Source organism: Gallinula chloropus (assembly GCF_964237585.1).
Source record: "Gallinula chloropus genome assembly, chromosome: 27".
In the NCBI taxonomy this organism is placed as follows: Eukaryota; Metazoa; Chordata; class Aves; order Gruiformes; family Rallidae; genus Gallinula; species Gallinula chloropus.
The window spans coordinates 6,301,491-6,322,021 of record NC_140112.1 but is presented as its reverse complement, the minus strand read 5'-3'; the positions used below and the strand labels follow the sequence as shown (position 1 = coordinate 6,322,021).

Genomic DNA, 20,531 nt, shown 5'->3' with positions numbered 1-20,531 from the left:
CTGGGGGGGGGGAGCAGCCACCGCCCGCCCGCCGCAGCCCTTTGAACGGACCTATCGCTCCCGGCCCCGCCGCGCCCGCCCCCGCCGGCCGTGATGCAGCCGGGCTCCTCCTCTCCCCCTCCGCCAGGGCTGGAGGCTCCCCTCAGCCTCTTTGCCCTTATTTAATTTCGAGTGTGATTTTGCTATTTTTAGCAGCTGGATCCCCTCCCGTAAGGCCGGCAGCTCGCTCCTTCCCCCCACCCGCCCCCTCTTTCTCCCCCCTTTTTCTATTTATTATTTCCCCCCCCTCTCTCCCTGCAGATGATTCGGTCTCAGCTTCCTGCCTCCTGGAGCAATTTTTTTTCCCCTCTCTCTTTATTATTTCTATAAATAAGAGGGGGCCTGGCTGGGCGGTGGGTGCGAGCCGCAGCCTTCTCTCTGCCTTCTCCTTTCAGATCCGCATTTGCCAGCAGCCGCCGCCGGGAAGGGGAAGGGAAGGGAAGGGAAGGGGAGGGGAGGGGGGGGGTTTAAATCTCCTCACAACACAGACACGCCAGGAGGAAAAAAAAAACACCCCAAACCAAAACAACCCCCCCTAAAATACCCCCCTCACCCAACCCCCCCCAAAACAACCCCCAGCACCAACCCCCCACCCCGAGCACCCAGCAAGGAGATCAAGCTGACTGTGAGTGCCGCCCTTCCTCTTTCTGCTACGGGGGGGCGGGGGGAGGGTGTTCGCGGGGTGGGGGTGGGTTGGGGGGTCTCTGCTCTCCCCCCTCCCCGCATGCTCTGCACGATCGCCCCCGGTTCGCCGTGTCTGAGGGACGCGTGTGCGTGCGGCGGGCCGGCTCCGCGGGGCTGCTTCGTTATCCCTGTTATTAATTATCGTTATTAATAGGGGGATGCACCTGGCGGGGCTGCCCGGGGGGAGAGAGGAGGAGTTGGGGGGGGGATCGCGCGCGCCCCGCGGGTCCCCGGCAGGTCCCGGCGCGGCGGGACTTTCCCTCCACTTGCTCGTTTTCGGGTGATGCAAACGCCCCGCGCGGGCCCGGGGTGCGGCCCCCCCCCCGCTGCCGGCACTGGGTACCCCCCCCCCACCCCCCCTTTAGGTGTTCGCGCGCGCAGGGTGCGCGGGGGCCGGGTGTAGGGTGCGGGGCCGGGGCCGTGCGTGGGGCCGGGGCCGCGGCCGGTGCGTGGGCGTGGGACCGGGACGCGGGCGGGGGGCTGGGGGGAACCGCACAGGTCGGTGCGAAGTTGCAGCGCTGGGGCTCAGCCCCCCATCCCCTCTAACCCCGCACCCCCCACCCCGGCCAGTGCCCACGCTGCGAGCCCGTGGGGCCCCGCACCCCACAGCCCCGCACCCCACAGCCCCGCACCCGCAGCCCTTCCCCGGCGGGGGCGGGGAGGGTGATGCCACACGGAGCCGGCTCCGCCCGGGGTTTTATTATACCCCGCAGGACAGGGGCTTCACAAAGCGTGTGATGGTGCCCTTCCTGCCGCTTTTCTTTCTCCCCCACCTCCCTCCTTCCTTTCTTTTATCACTTCCTTTTATTATGCGTGCCCAGGAAGGAAGGGGGGTGGGGGGGCAGTGGGGGGTGGGGGTGGACTTTCCTTAATAGCAGGCTTGGGGGGTGGGGGGGAGGCTTCAAAGCAGCCCCACGGAGGGTTGGTCCTAATGAGACCGCGCACATCCCTCCCCAGCCCTCGCACCCCTGCCGAACAGGCTCTTCAACTTCTGCTCCACTATTTCTTCCCCCCCACACCCTACACCCCACCTCCTCCTCCCTCTGCCAGGAGGTGCGGCCGGGATCCTTCTCCAGCTGCACTCAGGCAGGGTTTCCTGGGCGTGAAGCGGGGGGTTATTTATTTGTATTTAAAGAAAAAAGCCCCGAAAAGATCTAAGCCGCCGCCTGTCTCCCTGCTCCTCCTGGGCTCGTTTGTTTAACCTAAGAGTAGGTGGCAGGAGCGAGGGATTTATGGGGTTGTTTGCACAGAGATGGTGTAAGCCAGCGCGGGTGGGTGGGGAAGGTGGGAGAGGGCCCAGGGGCAGCGAGGAGCATCGCTCCGAGGGACCAGGTTGTCTCTTTTGCAACCCAACCCTTGCTTGTGCAAGAGGTGGCTGCTGAGAATGGCCCAGCTCGTGTCACGGAGAAGAGGGAAGCGATGGGGCTGGGGGGAGGAGAGCCCGGCAGCTCTCCATCCATAGGGATGGAGAGGGGAGGAGTTTTTCATCCCCCCCCCCCTTCCCAACTCCATCGATCCAGAGGCAGATGTAGCCCCTCCATCTCCTCCAAACCTTGCAGAGATTCATCTCTCCCAGCCTGGGGGAACCCGGCCATCCCCAGCCCTCATCCCCAACCGATTCCTCCCTGCCTGGAGTGGAAAGGTTCCTCTCAGCTGCTTCCTTTCCTCCATGGCAACACAGCTGCTCCCTCCCTCCTATATGGCTTTGATGCATGTGAGTGGGACCAGAGCTGCTTCCCGCGGTGTGCTGGGCATCATCCCACCAGCTCAGGGTGCTCCTGGGGCTGGGGAGGGGCCACCAAAATGGGGAGCATCGTGCTGAGCCCAGGCTGCTCTTGGGAAGAGGAGCATTGGCTGGGGAGGCGCTGGGGAGGGGGAGAGAAGCATCTCCTCCTCATCATCATCCCCTCTGCCAGCATGGGCATGGAGCCCTCAGTCTCCCAGGGAGGTTTCACTCCGGAGCCGCCCAGGAGAGCTGGCAGGCGGTGGAGGGGTGGGTGGGATGTGCACGTATCCCCCCTCCCCCCCCCCCCCCCCCAACAACTTTGTGGCAGCAGGCTCTGGATCGAGGAGGGGGGGTTATACCTGGTGCCATCCTCACAGTGAGGAAGGGTCCCCTCAGCGTCCCTGGCCAGAGCCAGCACGTGGGGCTCACGTCCATCCCCATCAGGGCAGAGAGAGTGTGGCATGGGCCATACTGGGCCCATCTGTTTCCAGCTACTGGAGAGGGCACGACACTGCTCGGGGGCTGCATCATTTCTGGCAAAGCTTCACTCAAAAAGAGACAAACCCCCCAAACACCCAGCCAGTGTTTTCCTTTCCTAAACCCAAACCAGACTGGGGTTTGTGTCTCTTATTTATTATTTAAAAAAAAGGAAAGAGACTCCTTGCAGGGCTCTGGGATGCTGTGAGTAACATTTCGGGGTGTTTACACAGCAGTGTGGTTTCTGTCTTAAAAAAAAAACCCAAAAAAAAGGCCTCTGAGGGTGGGTTTTGTTGTTGTTCTTCTGCACTCTGAGTCACTTCCATGGGGGAGCTCGAGCTGACACGTGGTTTTTAAAAAGCCTCAAAGGTCTGAGCGGGGCTCCCCTCACTGCACAGCCCATGTGTGCCTGCTGCAGCTGTCTGGATGGGGCTCAGCACCCCTGGGATGGCTCAGCATCCCTGGGGACAGCTCAGCACCCCCCGGGACAGCTCAGCACCCCAGCTGCCTCCCGCAGCCCCGCTCTCCCCGGTAGCGCTGTCCCAGTTGCTCTTAACAGGGTCTAAATTGAAACCAGTTGTTCAGAGCTGAGGGCTGGTGACTGTAGGCAGAGGTGGGATGAGTGTCGCATCCACGCTGATGGGGTGCACAGCCTGGGGGAGAAGCTGTGCTGGGGGGGTTGCTGGGGAGATGTGGGGTAGACCCCGGGCAGGGGTACAGGACAGCACCCAGGGGTGGGGGAGGTGGTGTCCCAGGGTTGTCACATCAACCATCCCAGAGCAACGCTGTGATTTTCTAGCCAAGCATCCCAAGCATCTCCAAGCCCTGTGCTTCCAGGAGTGAGACTGGGATGCTGCTCTCACAGCCCTGTTTCTGCTGGGAAATATATCAGTGCCCTGAGCAGGAGACTCCCCCCTCTGCCCCCTCCCATCCCCTTCCCCCCTGGTGCCTGTGCTCAGGCCATGAGCAGGCACTGGGGCTGTGGGAGCCATCCTGCTCCCGCCAGCCCTGAGCCCATCCTCCTGGCTCCTGGGCTGGGAGTGTGAACCGGCCCCACTGCTCTGGAAAAGCAGGTTTTCCCTACGCCCCCGGGAAGCCCCAGGGTGGAAGGAGAGGAAGATGGAGCCTCTTCCTCCTCTCCATGAGTGAGGAAGGCTACCCCAGCCCTTTGGGACAGGGCATGACCCAGCATCCCTAGGACAAGTGCCTGGCCCTAAGCCCAGCTGGGGTGGCAGGAGCGGGGCCAGGGGTGCAGCATCCCACCCTGGGTACAGCAGAGCCAGGTGCTGGGGGGAAGGGGAGGTGGTGGAGGGCTGCAGGAGGCTGCACCACCCTCCCAGGGCCCTGGCACCCCTGTGGGGATGCCCAGAGGCCCCCGGTGCTGTGCCACCCCTCATCCTGTTCCAGCCTGCCAGTGCCGACAGCCTGTCTGGGTTTAAAGGAGCCCAGATTAAATCTGGAGCCGCTCTCCTCCTTTTGGGAAAGGGGATGGGCTCTGCCGCTCCCCAGAACGCCTGCTGGGGACCCCAGCAGCTCAGCACGGGGCACTGGCTAATTCAGGCAGGTGTACGTGCCATGGCAGGACCCTGCCCAGCAGTTGGTTCAGTTTGGTCCCCAGCCAGTGCCAGAAGACACAGGTTACATCCCAGGAGGAGCAGGGACACCTGAGCCAGGGAGGTCTGAGCACCCATCGCCTGGCCCAGCCTGCATGAGAGGAGCACCCACCGCGTGGGGCTTGGTCCTACAAGAGCAGGGATCAGCACTGGGGGGGTCCCATTGCCTCCATCCATCCATCCATCCATCCATCCATCCATCCATCCATCCATCCATCCATCCATCCATCCATCCATCCATCCATCCATCCATCCCTCCATCCCTCCCTCCCTCCCTGGGCTCTGCAGCCAGAGCATCGCTGCAAGGCAGCGCTGGAGGGGAGCCTGGGGGGACCAAAGGTCTGTTTGCAGAAGGGCCGTGGGTGGGTGGGTGCAGCAGGGCTGGGTTTGCAGATACGGCCCCGGGCAGCGGCAGGAGGAAGGGCTGTGCCTGCCCCAGGTGCTCTGTGCTCCTGGGAGGGGAAAATCCCTGCACCCCACCCCGAGGTGCTGCCAAATGGACTCCAAAGGTTAAAAAAATACAGGCCAGGGTCTCTGCCAGGGTCTCCTCTGGTTCCTCCCCCAGCAGTGTCCCTGCTCCATGCAGGGAGAGGAGCGGGATGTGGGTGAGTGTCTGGGAAGGGCTGGATTAGGGCAGAGGCTGCTCATTTTGGCTGAGTTTTTCGTTGTGAAAGGCATTCACAGAGGGGAGACCCTGGTCCTCACCACCTCCTGCCCTTGCTAAGACCTCTCCAGCCACCCCCATCCCCACAGAGGGGCCAGGTGGGGGACACACCAAGCACCCTCAGCCCGGGAGGAGCGGGCGGCAGGGGCAGCCCACGGCTGGGCTGACCCCACGGGGGATTCTGGGGGGTTCGCTCCTCCCTTGAAGCCCCCCAAGTCCCTCCAGTGGGTCCCAGCCCCTGCTTGTGCTGGGGGGAGGGCTGGGGGGAGCACTGGGGGGGTAGTGTGAGCAGTGTGGGGACCCATCACTGACCAACCTTCCTCCACCTCTCGCTCCTCCTGGCTGCTGCTGGCAGGACAATGAGCGAACCCGGCGCCAAATCCAGCCAGCCCCTGGCCTCCAAGGGAGAGAAGGACGTGGGGGAGAAGAGGGGCCGGGGGCGGCCCAGGAAGAAGCCACAGGTATGAGGGGTCCCCTGGGAGGAAGGGGGGGGGTGTTGGGCACCCCCAGGCTATGAGGCAGCAAGAAAGCAACCCCCCCACACTCACACCCCAGCAGCATCCCCAGGGCTGGGTAGGGAGAGTCCTCATTACCCCTCCTTACCTCTGTAAGCAAATCCCTTCTTCAGAGCCCCCCCCCAGCCCTGCACACCCCCCCCTCCCCGCAGAGCTCCCCCACATCCAGGGAGGAGCTGGAGGGGCCTCCCCTCCCTCCTCCCCAGGCTGCAGCTGAACCTGCCTTTGCAGCAGGGCTAATTAAAGCCCCATTAGCAAAAGCTCCTCAGAGGGATAAGATGCTGCTGGAGCCTTTGTGGTGCCCAGCCCCCCCCCCCCCCCCCTTCCAGTATCCTCCCCCCGCCCCTTCCCCCAGGAGCAGGTGATGTTTGTGCACGTGGTTTTCCCACTGAAAAGGGGATTTGCTGCTTCCCAGACCCTTTGCTGGGCACTGGCAGTGAGTGGGGGGCTGCAGGGGGCTCTGTGGGGGCTGGGGGGCTGCAGAACCAGCGGGCACCATCCAGCTAAGCCGGGTGATGTAATGCCAGGGCAGGAGGGTCACATCCACGCCTGGCTGAAGGACGTGTGGGAGCCTGTGCCTTAGTCCTGACCCCAGTGCAACCAGTGCTCCCAGTAGTACCACGTGCAAGAGCATCCCTGCCCCAGTGGAGTCTGCTGGGAGGAATGAGGCTCCCAGTCTGGAGCATCCAGGGGTGCACTGTGCTGAACTGGGAGCCCATCCAGGGGGCATCCCTTACCCGGGGACCCCCCAGTCTGCAGTGACCCCCCCGGCCTCTGCTCTCTCTTCAGCAGGAGCCCAGTGAGGCCCCGACCCCCAAGAGACCCCGCGGACGGCCCAAGGGCAGTAAAAACAAGGCCACCCCGAAAGGCAGGGTAGGTGGCCGGGGACGGGGGCTGCTCCGGCCAAGGAGCCGTGCGCTGGGACAACAGGTCTGTTTCCAGGGCAACTACAGACATTTCAGGGCAGAGGTGCCCCTGGGAGGGGGGTGAGGGGGGGTCTTGGTGCTGGCTGGTGGGGAGGGCGGTGGGGAGCCAGGGGCCGTGTGTGTCCAGACACCAGCAGCGAGTGTTTGTACAACAGGCGACTCACATCCTGCACCCCCCTCTGAGTCACGGGGATGGGGCTGGGGGGAGGGGGGAGCATCAGTCACAACCTGGGTGCAGCCGCCTGGGAGATGCCACTGGGGTGATGAATTTGGAGGCCGTGGGTGGGAGGAAGGGAAATGCTGCCTGTTCCCCCCCCTCCCCCCCCCCCCAAGCATCCTGGGGGCGCAGGGATGGCCCCAGCCTGACCAAACCCACGTCTGTTGTCGTCTTTTCACTTACTTGCTCAGAAAGCCACAGTCACACCGGGGAGAAAACCTCGAGGCCGACCCAAAAAATCGGTGAGTGGGCTCTTCCCTTCCTCACCCCCTGCTTCAGAGGGGCAACAGCCCCCCAGCTGTCCCCACAAGCATGGGGAGATGCTGCAGGTTGGAGAGCCGAGCCAAGGGGGGGGGCCAGGCCCCGCACCCAGCCCTGCTGTGCCCCTGTACGAGGGGGTGTGGAGCTGCCCCAGCTCCCCCCTCCCCACAGCAGCGTGTGGGAGGCAGCTGGTCCTGCCCCTGTGGTGTGCCAGCACCCACCTGTGTCACAGCACAGCACCCCTGGGGTGCAGGAGCCCCCCCTCTGCTCCCAGGCGCTGCAGCCACCCTCTTATTTTGTGCTCCCCCTCCTCAGTTTCACACACACACCCCCCCGCCCATCCCTTTCCCCACCTTGGGTGGCAGCCCCATGGGAGCAGCTGAGCACCCACAAGCATCACCCAGATGGGGGGAGCAGGTTTCATCTCCCTGCCCAGCGCTCACATCCCACCGTCCCCACAAGCTGCCACCGGGCACGGGGACACCAGGGCCACCCAGGAGCATCCCCAGGGTGCTGCTGCCCTGCCCCGGGCAGCGTCACACCCCCTTCCCCTGCAGTCCCGGGGGGTCCTGCCCCCCCTGTGCCAAGACCACAGGACCAAGGGCTGTTTGGGGGCCCCAGGGCGAGGAACTGGTTCAGAGGGTGGGACAACGCCGGGGACACCGCGTCCTGTCCCGTCCTGTCCTGTCCTGTCCTGCCGGCCGCAGCGGCCGGTTCATGAATGGAGCGGGAGGAAGCGGGGGGGGGCGGGGGGGCCGGTGCTGACTCACGCTCACGCTCAGCCCTGACTCATCGCCGGGGCCACGATGCTCCCGGCGACACCGACACCCGGTGCGGCTGCCACCGGCTCCCCCCTGCTGGCAACTGGGGATCACGGCACTGGGGGCCGGGGCTGTGCACCCCCCACCCTCACCACCATCCCGCTCCGGGGGGTCTTACCTGGGGTTTAACCCGTAACAGTTAAACCTGGAGCAACGGCCACCCCCAAATCCAGGCGGCTGCTGGTGCCTCAGTTTCCCTCTTTGGGGGCACAATGTGCTCCATCAGCCCTTCATCCAGAGACAACAGGGGGGCGTGGGGGGGGGTGTCTGCAGCCCCTGGCACCCCTAAAGCCATTGCCTTGCAGCAGCAAGATGAAGAGGAGGTGAACATCTCCCAGGAGTCGTCCGAGGAGGAGCAGTGAGACCTCCCGCACCGGCGCTACCTCATCGCCCGACGGTCCTGCGGCCGGAGGAGAGGGATGGGGAGAGACCCACTGCACCCCCCTGGCTTTTTCCTCCTCCCTCCTCTGCTCCTCCTCACCCTCAGACAACGGCAGCACTGGAAAATGCCCCAGCCCGGGCAGCCCCTCCAGCCCCACACCTGGGGGGTGTGTGGGGGGAACTCCCCCCTCTCCCAGGTTTCAGAGCTGGCAAAGGGGGTGGCTGGCAGAGAGCCGGGGCTGGGGGACTCCTCCTCCCCTCCTTTGCTGCTGCCCCCCCCTCCCCAACACAGTGATCTCACCCACCCAAGCGGGTGCTGGTTGACCCCCCCCAGCACCAGGCTTTGCACCACAGCCTCTGCAGGGAAGAGATGGGAGGTGTGGTGATTCATGGGGGGGGTTGGGGGTGGGGTGTCAGCAAAGGCAAGACCCTCTCCTCCCCCCTGCCAAGTGCATTAGACCTTTGCTCCCGCCTGCTACTACCCCAGGCAACCCCCCCCATATCTCCCCCCCCATCCTGAGCAAGGGCAGCCTGCGTGGGACAGCAGCTCCTGCGGTGATGCTGGGGCTTGGTACCCATCCCTGGGGGTGCCTGAGCAGGGCTGGCTCAGGGGGGCTCTTTCCCCACAGGCTGATACATGATATTTTGGGGTTTTAAGTACTTTTTCTGTTAAGGGTTATTTTTTTCCTTCATTCACAACTACCTCTGGATATTTAAGTTCCACTCTGAACTCACAGACGTGCTGCTGCTGTGCCGGCTGCTGGGGCATCGTTGGCTCGGTGTTTCCTTTTTCGGGGTGTCACTGGGGGCTGTGGGGTATTTTTTTCTCTCTCCCCTTTTTTTGGGCTTTTTTTTTTAAAAAAAAAAAAAAACCTTGTTATTTTAAGGTCTAGGTTGTTCTGCTGCTCCAAGGGATAGAGGCTGGCAGGGTGGTGGGCTGGGGGGGGGACTGTGGGATGCTCCCCCCACTGCATCACCCCCAACGGCTGCAGCAGGACCGGAGGTCGGTGCCAGGTGGCTCCAGTGGGAAAAAGAATTGGGTTTGGTTTTGGGGTTGGTTTTTTTTTGGTCTGCTGTTAACTGACCGTTCGGTTTCCTATTTGCAGTTACTTGAATAAAACATTTTATGGATGTTTGACACCTCTGGCCTGGTCTCTAGTTGGGGTCCGGTGCCTGGCTGGGGGGTGGGAGAGCCCAAAGGCTCAGAGCAGCCACTCCACACACTACCTTCTCCACAGGGACATCCAGGATGGGGCCAGCCATCCAGCCATCCTCCTCAGGGCCGGACAGGAGCTGCTGATGGAAACACAAACAGGCAAAACCTCCCCCCAACCTCCCATCCCTGGGATTATTTTGTCACTGTGATGCCAACTGCCATGACTTCTGGCTGCCCCACGGCCCAGCAGCGCCCACGCTGCCCAGAACCTGCCCGACATGGGAGGCAAGTGCAGAGAAACACGTTTATTGGCTCCAGCACGCGCTGCGATGCCCCTCGCCACGAGCATCCCGCCCTCTGCGCCCAGCCAAGCCCCAGCTGCTCCCCTGCCAGGGTACCAGCCCCGGCCGCCCCGCTCGGTGCGTTATCAGGGGCTCGCGGGGCAGCGTGAGGGAAAGAAACAGCCCAAAGTGGAGCTGAGGTGGGAGATAACCCGTTGTCGTCAGTGCTCGTGGGGGGATGGCTCCCGGGCAGCTGCCATCGGCATCACCACGCTACCTCCCGCCCTTCCTGTCGGCCGGCAGCGCCGGTGCTGACACCGTCATCCCTTCCCTCCCGCGGGCAGGAACCAGCCCCAGCTCTCCGGGAAGCTTCAGGCCTTCCAGTCTCTGTGTGAGGGCCGATGGGCTGAGGGTCCCCCCCAGCTGGGCATCACCTGTAACAGAGAGCGTGACCTCAGCACCCTGGGTGCCCCCAGCTCCCCTCCAGTGCCAAGGATGGGTGGGGGGGCAAAGTGACTCCAAAAGGCATCAAGGTGGGTGGAGAAGCCCGGGGGTCGCAAACACCCACTGAACTGCCCAAACCCTCCCCAAAATCCTCAGGATTATACCCAACCCCTCGCCGGGTGCTGTCTGGGGCCAGGCTGGCGCCGTGGGGGGGGTAACCTGGCGCTGCCCAGTGCTGGGGTCTCACCCCAAGAGCCACAGAAGCGATGCAGAACACGAATAAAACCCAAAAGGAACTGCCCTTGGGCAGCACCACACACGGCTACTGAGACACCCACCCAGACCCGGCCCCAGACCCGAGCTCACGCCCCCCGAACGCTCAGGCTCACCCACCCGGGTGTCCTCAGCCTCCACCAGCAGCTCCTGCTCCGACTCCTGCAGCTCCTCGGCCGGGTCGTAGCTGTACATGGGCAGCAGCCGGTGACGCAGGCGGTCAAACCTGGCGGTGGGAGGGGGCGGCAGCTGAGCGGTGACACCCCCCACCCCCCCCAAAACCAACCCCCACCTCCCCACCCCCCCAGCCCCGCGGCCCCGGGCTCACCTCCGCTTCTTCTGGACGTACATCACCTGCAAGGAGAGAGGGGGGCGGCGTGAGCGGGCACAGGGCTCGGGATGGTGTTTTGGGGGGGGTGGGTGGGGGTCCCGCATCCCCGGGGGCTGCCCCCTCTCTTCCCCTCAGACTCACCGCAGCCAGGAGGGCGCCGAGCAGGGTGACGAGGAGGAAGGGTCCCAGGACGTAGCCCACCAGCGAGTCGCTGGCCGCGCCCGGGGCCGTGGGGGCCGTGGCGTTGCTCATGGCTCAGCGCCGGCTCCTCTCCGCGCGGGGACGCGGGGGCCCGGCCCCCCCCGACGGGACGTCTGCGAACCCACGGTCACCCCGGAACTACGGCCGCCCCCGGTAATAAACACCCGGGAACAACCCGGCCCCTGCCCGGTAATGAACAACCGCTGGGGCCGAGCAGGGAGCGCGGGGGGGGCGGTGCACGCCCCCAATCCCACCCCCCCAGGAGGACGCTCCGCACCCTCCCCCGGGGTACTCAGCCCCCCCACTCAGGGCCGGAGGCGGACGTAGTCGAGGGGGGGGGGAGTGGGGTGGGGGGTGGTGACCCCGCACCCCCCCCCCATCCCCCGCGCACGGCCGGGGGGTGTCAGGGTGCTCGGCCGGCACGAGGAGGCCCGGGGGGGGGGCGGGGAACGAGCCGGACGCAGGAACCGCCGGTGGCCCCTCCACCCCCCGGGACACTGCGCGTCCCCCCGCACCCCGCAGCCCCCCCGCACCCTGCAGCCCCCCCCATCCCCTCCCCATCCCCCAGCGCATCCCCGCGCGCGGCACGGCCCCGCCCCGCCCCACCTGCGCGCGCCGCCCGCACCCGGAACCCGCGTGACGGGCGGGACAAGGGGCGGGGCCGGGGGGGCGGGGCCGGCGCACGGCCGACAGGGGGCAGCAGAGACCGGGCGGGGGCGGGACGAGGGGCGGGGGGGGGCGGCGGGGGTAAAGGAGGGACACGGGGGGGGGGCTGCGGGGGGCGCACCTGGGGCGCGGGCAGGTGGAAAGACAGGGGGGGGGGGGGGGGGTGCACCCAGCGCCAGTGGTTGGGTGGATGGACGGGTGGACAGGGCTGGCCGGACAGGGGTGGGCAGAGGGGCAGCTGGGCAGAGGGACGGACGGACAGAGATGGATGGACAGAGGGACGGAGGCGCAGGCGCAGGCTGCCCGGCCCATGGCGTAGCCCGGAGTCCCCTCCGCGGCCGGGGCTGATGCTGTGGCTGATCCCGCCGCTGCCTGACCCGCCGGGGACCCCGGACCCGGCGCAGGGGCTGTCCCGGTGCCACCCGCGCCCGAGCCCCGCCGCAGCCTGATCCGCTTTGCCGCACGGCGAGCAGATGGCCCGCGAAGTGGGTCAGGCGGGAGCAGGGGCAGCAGGGAGCCCCGTTCGCTCCCCAACCGCTGAACAGATGAACCATCCAGTGAAAGGAGGCGAAAGAGGAGCCTGAGCTGGTGGGGCTGGGGCGGGATGGGGCTCGGTGCCACCACTGAGCATCCTACGCCAGCGGCGTGGCCGCGTCGGGGACCAGCAGCTCCTTCTCTGCAGCCCCCGGGGTGAACCCGACAGCGAGAGGCCAACCAGCCGCACAGCCAGAGGCTTCCTCCCCCTGCCTGTGCCCCTGCCTGTGCCCCCTGCCTGTACCCCCTGCCTGTACCCCCTGCCTGTGCCCCCTGCCTGTACCCCCTGCCTGTACCCCCTGCCTGTACCCCCCACCTGTCTCCTCTGCCCGGCCCCCGCTGGGTTTAGGACACCCAGGACGAAGGGCAGAAGATGCTGATGCACCGTGGTGACTTTGGGGATGCAGGAGCAGAGATGCCCTCGGCCACTGCATGGTGCAGGGGGGCTGCAGAGCCCCTGGAAGAGGCAGGGAAGGGGTCCAGGTGGCTCACACCCACATTAGGGGAACACCCCCCCCCCCCAGCCCAGAAAAAGCACCAGTTACCCTGTGAGCACTCGGTGGCTGCTGTCCCCTTCCCATTGTCCCCAGCAATCCCACCAGCCCTGGCAGTCCTGCTGTCCACAGCATCCCCCTGGCCCCAGCGCTCCCAGTATCCATGCTGACCCTCCCCACCAGCCTTCCCAACCCAGCCACAGCCTCAGTTCCCCCCACATTCCCCTGGTCCCAGGTGGACGCTTTTCCCCAGCACATCCAGATGGTAAAAAAGGGGAGTCGAGGTTGGGGCAGCACAAGGGCTGCTCATCCCTGGAGGCATCTCCACAATACTTAGCCCCTCTCCCCGCCCCCAGCATCCCTCCCTCCCCCTGGGGCTGAGGGCAGCATCCCCACCAGTCCCAGGGATGTGGCATCTCCATGATGGGAGTTGGGGGGACACCAGCCAGGGGGATACATTTTTTTGGCTAGAAGTGTTCCACGGGGTATTTCTGCTCCAAAACGGGCTGAGAGACACCAGCCCCCTCCTCAGCCCTCCCCAGCCCCAGCAGATAACTGGGCACAGCTCTGCTGAGCCGCTAAGCTCCCATCTAAGCAGCTAAAGGCGAGTGGCCGGATTTCCAGCCCGCGCATCCCTCCGGCTGCTGGCCCAGCCAGAAATCCCAGGGAGGGGGGAAGCACTGTCCCCACCCCCTGGGGACACGGCCCACTCCGGCTCTGCCTCACCACTCACCCCAAAAGGCCTTACCTCCCCCATCAGCAGAGATACATTAACCCTAATCACGCCTGTTCCCTCCTTGCAGTGACGGTGCAGGAGGAGCCGGTTCCGTTGGGATCCCAAAGGGAACTGGCAAAGCCCGAGGGGTGTTGGGGGGGGGAAGAGATGGATCTTCAGCCCAGGACACCTTCACTTTGTGGGGAAAGGCAGGAAATCCTGTGGCTGCAGGTACAGACGGCATCGCTGCCACGATCGGGCTGCACATCTGGGATCCAGGCACACAAGGGATCCAGGCACACAAGGGATCCAGGCACACAAGGGATCCAGCCACACACCAGGGATCCAGCCACACACCAGGTATCTAGGCACACACCTGGTATCCCGATGCACACCCAGGATCCAGAAATCCAGCTTCACATCAGGAATCCAACTGCACACCAGTGATCCAGCTGCACATCCAGGGATCCAGGCACACATCAGGGATCCAGGAACCCAGCCTCACACCAGTGACCCAGCTGCACATCCAGTGATGCCGGCACACAGCAGGAATCCAGCCGCACACCCCTGACCCTGCCCAGCATTCTGCTTCCCACCCCAGGAGGAGAAGCCCACTCCCCATCTGTCCCGGTGACACCCCATGGCCCCATCCCCAGGTCCACGGGCGTGGTGCAGGCGAGAGACCAGGCAGGGAGCAGAGCCACGTGAAGTACTGGCGTGTTTATTGGTTGGCACTAGGGTACAGCCTCCGCTCCAACTCGCAGCCACAGATTTCAGTTTGTGTTTTACTTTTTCCTGGGGTTTTTTTGGAAACCTTTTAAAGACAGCGATGGTCTCCCTCTCACACACAACTCCTGGATGAAGGGACCAGACTGCCGGACATCAGCACAGCTTCACATCATCACAAGGTCTGGTTCAACTCCCCATCCTGACTCCGCTGCAGAAGAGGGATGGGGGTTTGGAACTGCACCAGAGCTGAGCACGGAGCGGATAGCGAGCCCTCCGGTCGTTCTGGGAACACTAGGGATGAAAAGGTCAAAATTCTGTAGGAATATGTTATACCTGCCAGCCAGGATGAAGCAGGAGCAAGGGAGCCCCTGCACTACTCAGCTCGAGCTGAGGTCTGACCCCCAAAGGAAACAACACTCCTGTTTCCCACTGGATGTCATTTGACTTCGAGCGAACGCCTGGTAAGTAAGAACAAGTCCGAGTCAGTAAGAAAAAGCATCAGATGAAATGCTGGGTTTCTAAAGTGCCCTTGCAGCTGTAAAGTGTGAAAATCGGTTCAACTTCATAGGTCGTTAAAATAATAAAATAAAAAGCCCAAACCAAACCCCAAACAACCCAGGTGAACTTTTCCAGAAGGTTAGAAACACAAAGAGCTGGAGTGAGGAACCAAAGTCTGCAGCCAGAAAAACAAACCAAAAGAGATTATGGGGATTACAAATCTGAAGCCATCTAGAATCGATGGAGAATTGAGGATTTAACTTCAAATTCCTTGAAAATCACTGCAAGCCTTGGGCTCCTTTAATTCTAGTAAATTAGCAAGTTCGTCCCCTACACCAGTTTTTCCTCCTCCATGTGAAAGCTGGGCAGCAGCAGCACAAGAGCCTCCCCTGAGACATCCCACCCAGCACCACTGCATCTCCCAGGAGCTGGAAACCCCTGGGAGCTCATCCCAACTGCACTCTGCTGCTGCCACCATCCAACCCCAGGCCTGAGGGCTTGAATGACTCAGGAAAAATTACCTGCAAGGGTTAACCCCCCCAAACCCCCCTAAAACCCAAATGCCATAATCCATAGGGAGTGCTCCTGCTGGTGCTGCCAGGCAGGAGAGGTCGGTGTTGAAGTCTTGCCCTCGGTCGTGAAGGGGAGTTTGAATGTACCAGCTGGGATGTGAAGAGAGGAGACCAAGCCCCACAGCTCTGACCTTGGAGGTATCTCGGTTCAGTAAGGAATGGAAAAGCCTATGGCAGGTATGTGCTCATACCCACCAACGGGCCCTGGGTGTCTGTCCCACTGCCAGGCACAGGGTGGGGTCTGGGATCCCACCCCGCAGCTCCCGGGGGCTGCCCAGGAGTCTCAGGGATGGAAAGTTCATGAGGAGAGGAGAGAATGTGGTGGTTCCAAATCTCCTGATGTAATAAATAGAAAACAGGACACAGAGGAAGTTCAGCAAACGCTCCTGGACCTCCCAAGATTCACCTGAGGCAATGCTAGAGCCAATTTCTGGAGTCTAACTTCAAAATTCTCACTCCCCCCCCCAACACACACACAAAAGAAAAAACCCCTCCCAACTAGCACCAAAAAGAGATTTTCTGAATCTCCCAAACACATCTCCAATCCAGGGCTCTCTCCCAGCTACACCCAATTAGGTACCGCCCTTGTGACACTGCACCCAGTAAAGCACAACCCACAGCTCCACGCCACACTCCGCCGTGGAAGCCCAGAGTCCTCTCTAACTGCACTAAATCCATCCCAAGGTTGAGAGGTGTGAGGAACATACATGTACCTACGTACACCTCTGCATGTCACAGTCTGAGACACAATGAGAGCACACACCAGCAGGTCACCTGCATCCCCGGGTGTGTAGCCACTAGATGATGCTCTTATGAAGCAGGAGGAAGAGAGCCAGGAGGGAGGAGAGTCTCATTTCAAAGCAGGACCAGAGCTGCCGATGAATTATACAACGTTGTTGAGTATCTTTAGAAGATAAAAGCTCTTCACACCAACAGGAGGCTGCAGAGACTCCGTTTCTTGGTGTAAGTTTGGCTTAAGGGACTGATAACATTTTGATCCTCTCCCAAAATTCAGCACCAGCTGTAGCATCTACTCTGGGAAAGTGAATTTTTCAAGCCTCTTCCACAGGACTCCCAGATCATCCCACGTTTCCTTTGCCCCAGCACAAGCATCCCTGCCTGCCAAGCACCAACACGCCCGTTTGGGATAGAAGAGTGGTTCTGAGAGTGAGGAAAGCTGAAGCTGTTCTAACTGGGAGAAGCAAACGTTGGATCTGTGCAGCTCCCAAGACTTTGCTCTTCTGGAGCATCCAGCACATCGCAAAATGCTGCAGACGTTTTCTGCGTGGAAAAGCTGAGGCAGAGGCACGAGGTCCGGGCTAGATCTGGGAACTGAGGATTCCTGACATTCCCTACCCACTGGATACTTTGTGCCTGCACAAGGGAAAAAGCCACACCAGCAGATTCCGATCCCTGCTGGTCTCTGGGTCTCTGGGGGTCGCTTCAAGGCGCGCCCAAGATCACACCCAGTTAAAGTGCCTTCTCGCTCAGCGGGGAGCTGGAAGTGCACCCAGCGTTCACACTGAGAACCCTTAAACCACAGCCGCTTCCCAGCCCCCAAACCATCACTAGCCTCCCCAAAAGCCATCATCAGGAGACATGGGGGCACCTCAGGGTGGAAGAGCTCCTGAGTCATACCTGAAACCCAACCCCCGTTATACAGGACCCACTTCCAAGACAAAGCAGCTCCGTGTTCTCCACAGCACACAGTTTCTAAGCCAACGTTGGACCAACGCATCGAAATCCTCATCCCACCATACCAAAACCTTATCTGAGTCACTTCCTACAGCTCAAGGCACAGTTTCAGCTCCACCAAGCTTGGCACTCTTCCACGGAGGGGCCTCCACCTGCCTCTGGAGTTTTACTCATCAGTGAAGATCATAGGAAAGGCACAGGATCTGACAAACCCCACTGGAGGAATCCAATAGCGGCTGCTGGAGCCACTGGCTCCACAGGATTGTCTTCCCTTTTCTCTACAGAAGCCAGCACCCCTGTAACCCAGCATCAGCTTAAATCATGAGCGATCATTCCCCTGCTGTGGCTGTAATCCACACCAGTCTGTCAAATGCTCCCAGTAAGAGAGATCCGGATTTTTTTCCTAAGTATTTTGAGGTTTAAAAGATCATCAGGTTAAGTGGTGGTGCCTGAACATGCTTCTCTTCTCCCATTAAGGTCTCAAGTACATTTAAAAATCCAGATGGCAGGGTGCAGCTCTGCTACATGAGGATTCCTCACTCTGACAGCAGCAGAGGAAGCGAATTGATGTTGAAGAGGGGAAACCTCCCTGCGCTGAGCAGTGGGTCTCGCTCAGCCCTGAGGTGACACTTTGGTGCACAAAGGAATCCAGTCCTTGAGCACTTCAGGGGTCAATAACGTTGCCCCTCTTCCTCACTGCAGGCAGATCTGCTTCTCAAGAGCAAGGTGCCCCCATACATCCCATGAATACAGGTGTGGAGCACAGCAAGGGAAAACGTGATCTCACTGGGGAAAGTCGGAGAGGACACTGGAAGCTCTGCAGGGTTCAGAGCATGCCAAAAGTCACTGCCAGTGACCCCTCTGAGCATCATCAACCCAGCCTTGCTCCCAACCCCGATTTCCACGTACCCAGACAAGAGCTGAAACCCGCAACTTGAGGGCAACTGGACAAACCAGCTGCAGACTTGGTGTTCCTCCATTCTCCCTCTGAACAGGCAGGGCCAAGACAGACAGACGCTATGCTGAAAGCCAAAGGAAGAAGGTTATCCTGCAAGGGGAAGCTCAGACACACTGCAGTGCTCTGTTTCAGAGGTGAGGCTAGACACTGCATCAGGTGAGGTACGAATCCCACTGTCTCCACCGCTAGCTCAATACACAGCACCAGTTTTAGCGAGGCTGGATGCCTGAGGCTGATCCTACAGGGTTTTTAAGCCAGGGACAGCAGCCCTAAGCAGTTCCACCAAGCAGGCACTAAGATCACACTGCAAAACCCAGAGCACCTCCCTCCTTACAACAACTCCTCTCTCACTGATAAAGGCAGCTTGATTGTCGGTCCCGAAGCAATTGAACAACGTTTCTGGACAAAAGGGTGTAAAGTGCCAGGGCACACAGCTCTCTGGGTCACTAGAGAAGAACCTCAGATGCTGAGGAAGAGGGGGAATTTGTGTGGTGTGGGGAGAGATTCGGGTAGCACAGGAACTAAGGCCGGGTTGGAAATCTGCATCTGCTGAATAAAGGCTAATTTCTACCCCAGGAGCTACTTCCAGTTAAGAAGGCATAGTATCAGCCACTGGGTGTTATAACTGAGTTAACAACATCAATTCATGCCACATTAAAACACTTTCTTGGCACAATTTATTTTTTCTGACCCAAACAAAGAAGCCATTAGCAAGTCATTAACAATATTCTACCCTAAGTTGTCAGTTTAACAGCCCTGTAAAAACATTTTTTTTTTCAATTTTTTTTTCTTTTCTTTTTAAGTTTAAAAACAAACGTGTGCATGCTGTCGATATTAAAACTGCAGTTACTCTTTCAGGAGTACCAGCTGTTTTGTTGCAAAGCAATTTCAACATACTAATCTGTACAGTAAAGACAAAAACTCAATTGAAGGCAGTAGATGGCTGTGTTAGGTGCCACTCAGGGCTTGGTTAACAGCAGACTGAATTTCTTGGATGTTTCCAGATACAATATTCAAGCCCTTTTTTTGAGAGTTTGGTTCAGGCCCATCAGCACAGAGTAAGGAATTAGTATGATACATTCGTCTCTAAGTTGAAGTGAGCTGAACTGGTGTCATTTAGGCTCAATTCCAGCTGCTTGGTTTCAAGCTACTCCTTGAATAATGCCTCTCAGCTTTTTCTTATGCCTGGTTTATTCGTGTTAGCGATCACTGGCACTGCTTTTGGCCTTGCTACTCCACACTGATGAAAGCAAGAACAAGGAAAGGAACAGAATAGGGATCTTAAAACGAACAGCTCCCTTGCCAAAGCAGCAAGGATACCATTCCCCCTTGTCCCAGGCTCCATGGATATTTCTATGGGATTTTCATACTGTAAGCGCTTCTGGGGAAGAGAAAACTCTGGAACAGTGAGTGTTTATTAGAATATTTGTTTTGTTAAATAAAAAGGAGAAGGGGAAAAAAAAAATAAGAAAAAGAAAGAAAAAACAGAGTACTGCAGATTTAATTTCACATCTTGGCTATGCTCTGACAAAGGAGAAGTTACTGAATCCAGCAACTACTTCTTGTCCCAAGCCAGGGATTAATTAATGCCCCTCCCAAAACTTGTACCTGTCCCAACCCACCCTCCCCCCCACCAGCCCCAACCCTTCCCATTTTATTTCCCAACTAGACAACACTGTTGGCAAATCAAGACAGCATGTAACTTACATCGATAAAAACAACAAAAGAATCATCATGTGAAGTGTGCCAACGCATCAGGGGAGCTTCCTATGGAACAGTGCACTTCTCCAGCCAGGAATTCTGCTCAGGAGGCAGCTGTACCTTTCACAGAGGGAGAGTTTAAACAATCTGAACATGCTCCACGGTGCAATTGTAAGTGCTGCAGAACCACAGGACAAGAGATTGAACACCTCAAGTTTCCCCCCCAGGGCTTGTTTTTGTTTTCAGGGCCACAGGTGGTGATCCAGCTGAGGGTTCGTGCAGGAACGCTCAGGAAGTACAATCCGATGCTTCAGCACAAGTTACAGGTATCCAGTTCAGCACGGTGTAAGGCATGTGGACAAGGAGAGACATCAGCAGAACGCAGAAGATCAGCACAACAGCATTGGTGATCGACGCTCCAGTTTGTCCGACTCTGACCCCACTTTGAATCCCTGATTCCTACCACAGACAAGGAAACTCAGTTTCTACCCTAGCGTTTCTGAGGCTGGTTTTGGCCAAGTGTTAAAAAGACCAACTCCTCTTTTTTGTTGTTTCCTTTTGATGTAAATGCAGAAACACCAGTGGAAGCTGCAGGAGAAGCGACGGAGCAGCAGGGATGTCTGCAGGTGATCAAAACTCTGCCCTCAACTTCAAGTGTCACTGCACTAAATCGGGAGATACTGAACGGGGAGGATACTGGCCCAGCCACTAGCACTGTCACAGAGTGTGTATTCAAAAAATAAAACAAAATAACAAAAAAGGCAAACAGATTAATTAGGAACCCTTCTTTTCAGAAGGCCAAGATTAAAAAAACAACCAAAAAAAAAAAAGATTCCCCACAAAATTAAAAGGTTAGGATTCTCCATCTAAAAAAAGAGAAGAGTTTATACATATATGCTGAAAGCGACCTCCACGCAGGTCTGAACAGCACCTTACAGTACAGACTAAGACTTGAAGAG

General features: G+C 59.9%; 2 protein-coding genes across 8 annotated transcripts; one reads left to right on the top strand and one right to left on the bottom strand.

Annotated features, from left to right (window-relative positions):
* The first annotated feature begins 266 nt into the window (after positions 1 to 266).
* HMGA1 (high mobility group AT-hook 1) lies at positions 267 to 9,464 on the top strand. 7 transcript variants are annotated; one of them, XM_084275956.1, is made up of 5 exons: positions 267 to 664; positions 5,559 to 5,664; positions 6,511 to 6,591; positions 7,053 to 7,103; positions 8,252 to 9,464. In XM_084275956.1, the coding sequence occupies exons 2-5, from the start codon at positions 5,563 to 5,565 to the stop codon at positions 8,303 to 8,305; spliced, it is 288 nt and encodes a 95-aa protein (XP_084132082.1). In that variant the 5' UTR covers positions 267 to 664; positions 5,559 to 5,562; the 3' UTR covers positions 8,306 to 9,464. The 7 variants fall into 7 exon arrangements, with proteins under 7 accessions (XP_084132082.1, XP_084132081.1, XP_084132078.1 ...); XM_084275955.1 differs by having other exon boundaries at positions 8,249 to 9,464; XM_084275952.1 differs by having other exon boundaries at positions 6,511 to 6,648; positions 8,249 to 9,464.
* Positions 9,465 to 9,823: 359 nt separating this feature from the next.
* SMIM29 (small integral membrane protein 29) lies at positions 9,824 to 11,245 on the bottom strand. Its single transcript, XM_084275885.1, has 4 exons — positions 10,951 to 11,245; positions 10,807 to 10,832; positions 10,599 to 10,704; positions 9,824 to 10,195 (listed from the first exon to the last, which is right to left on the bottom strand). Exons 1-4 carry the CDS (start codon positions 11,059 to 11,061, stop codon positions 10,133 to 10,135), a joined length of 306 nt encoding a protein of 101 aa, XP_084132011.1. The 5' UTR covers positions 11,062 to 11,245; the 3' UTR covers positions 9,824 to 10,132.
* Between the last annotated feature and the right edge of the window lie 9,286 nt (positions 11,246 to 20,531).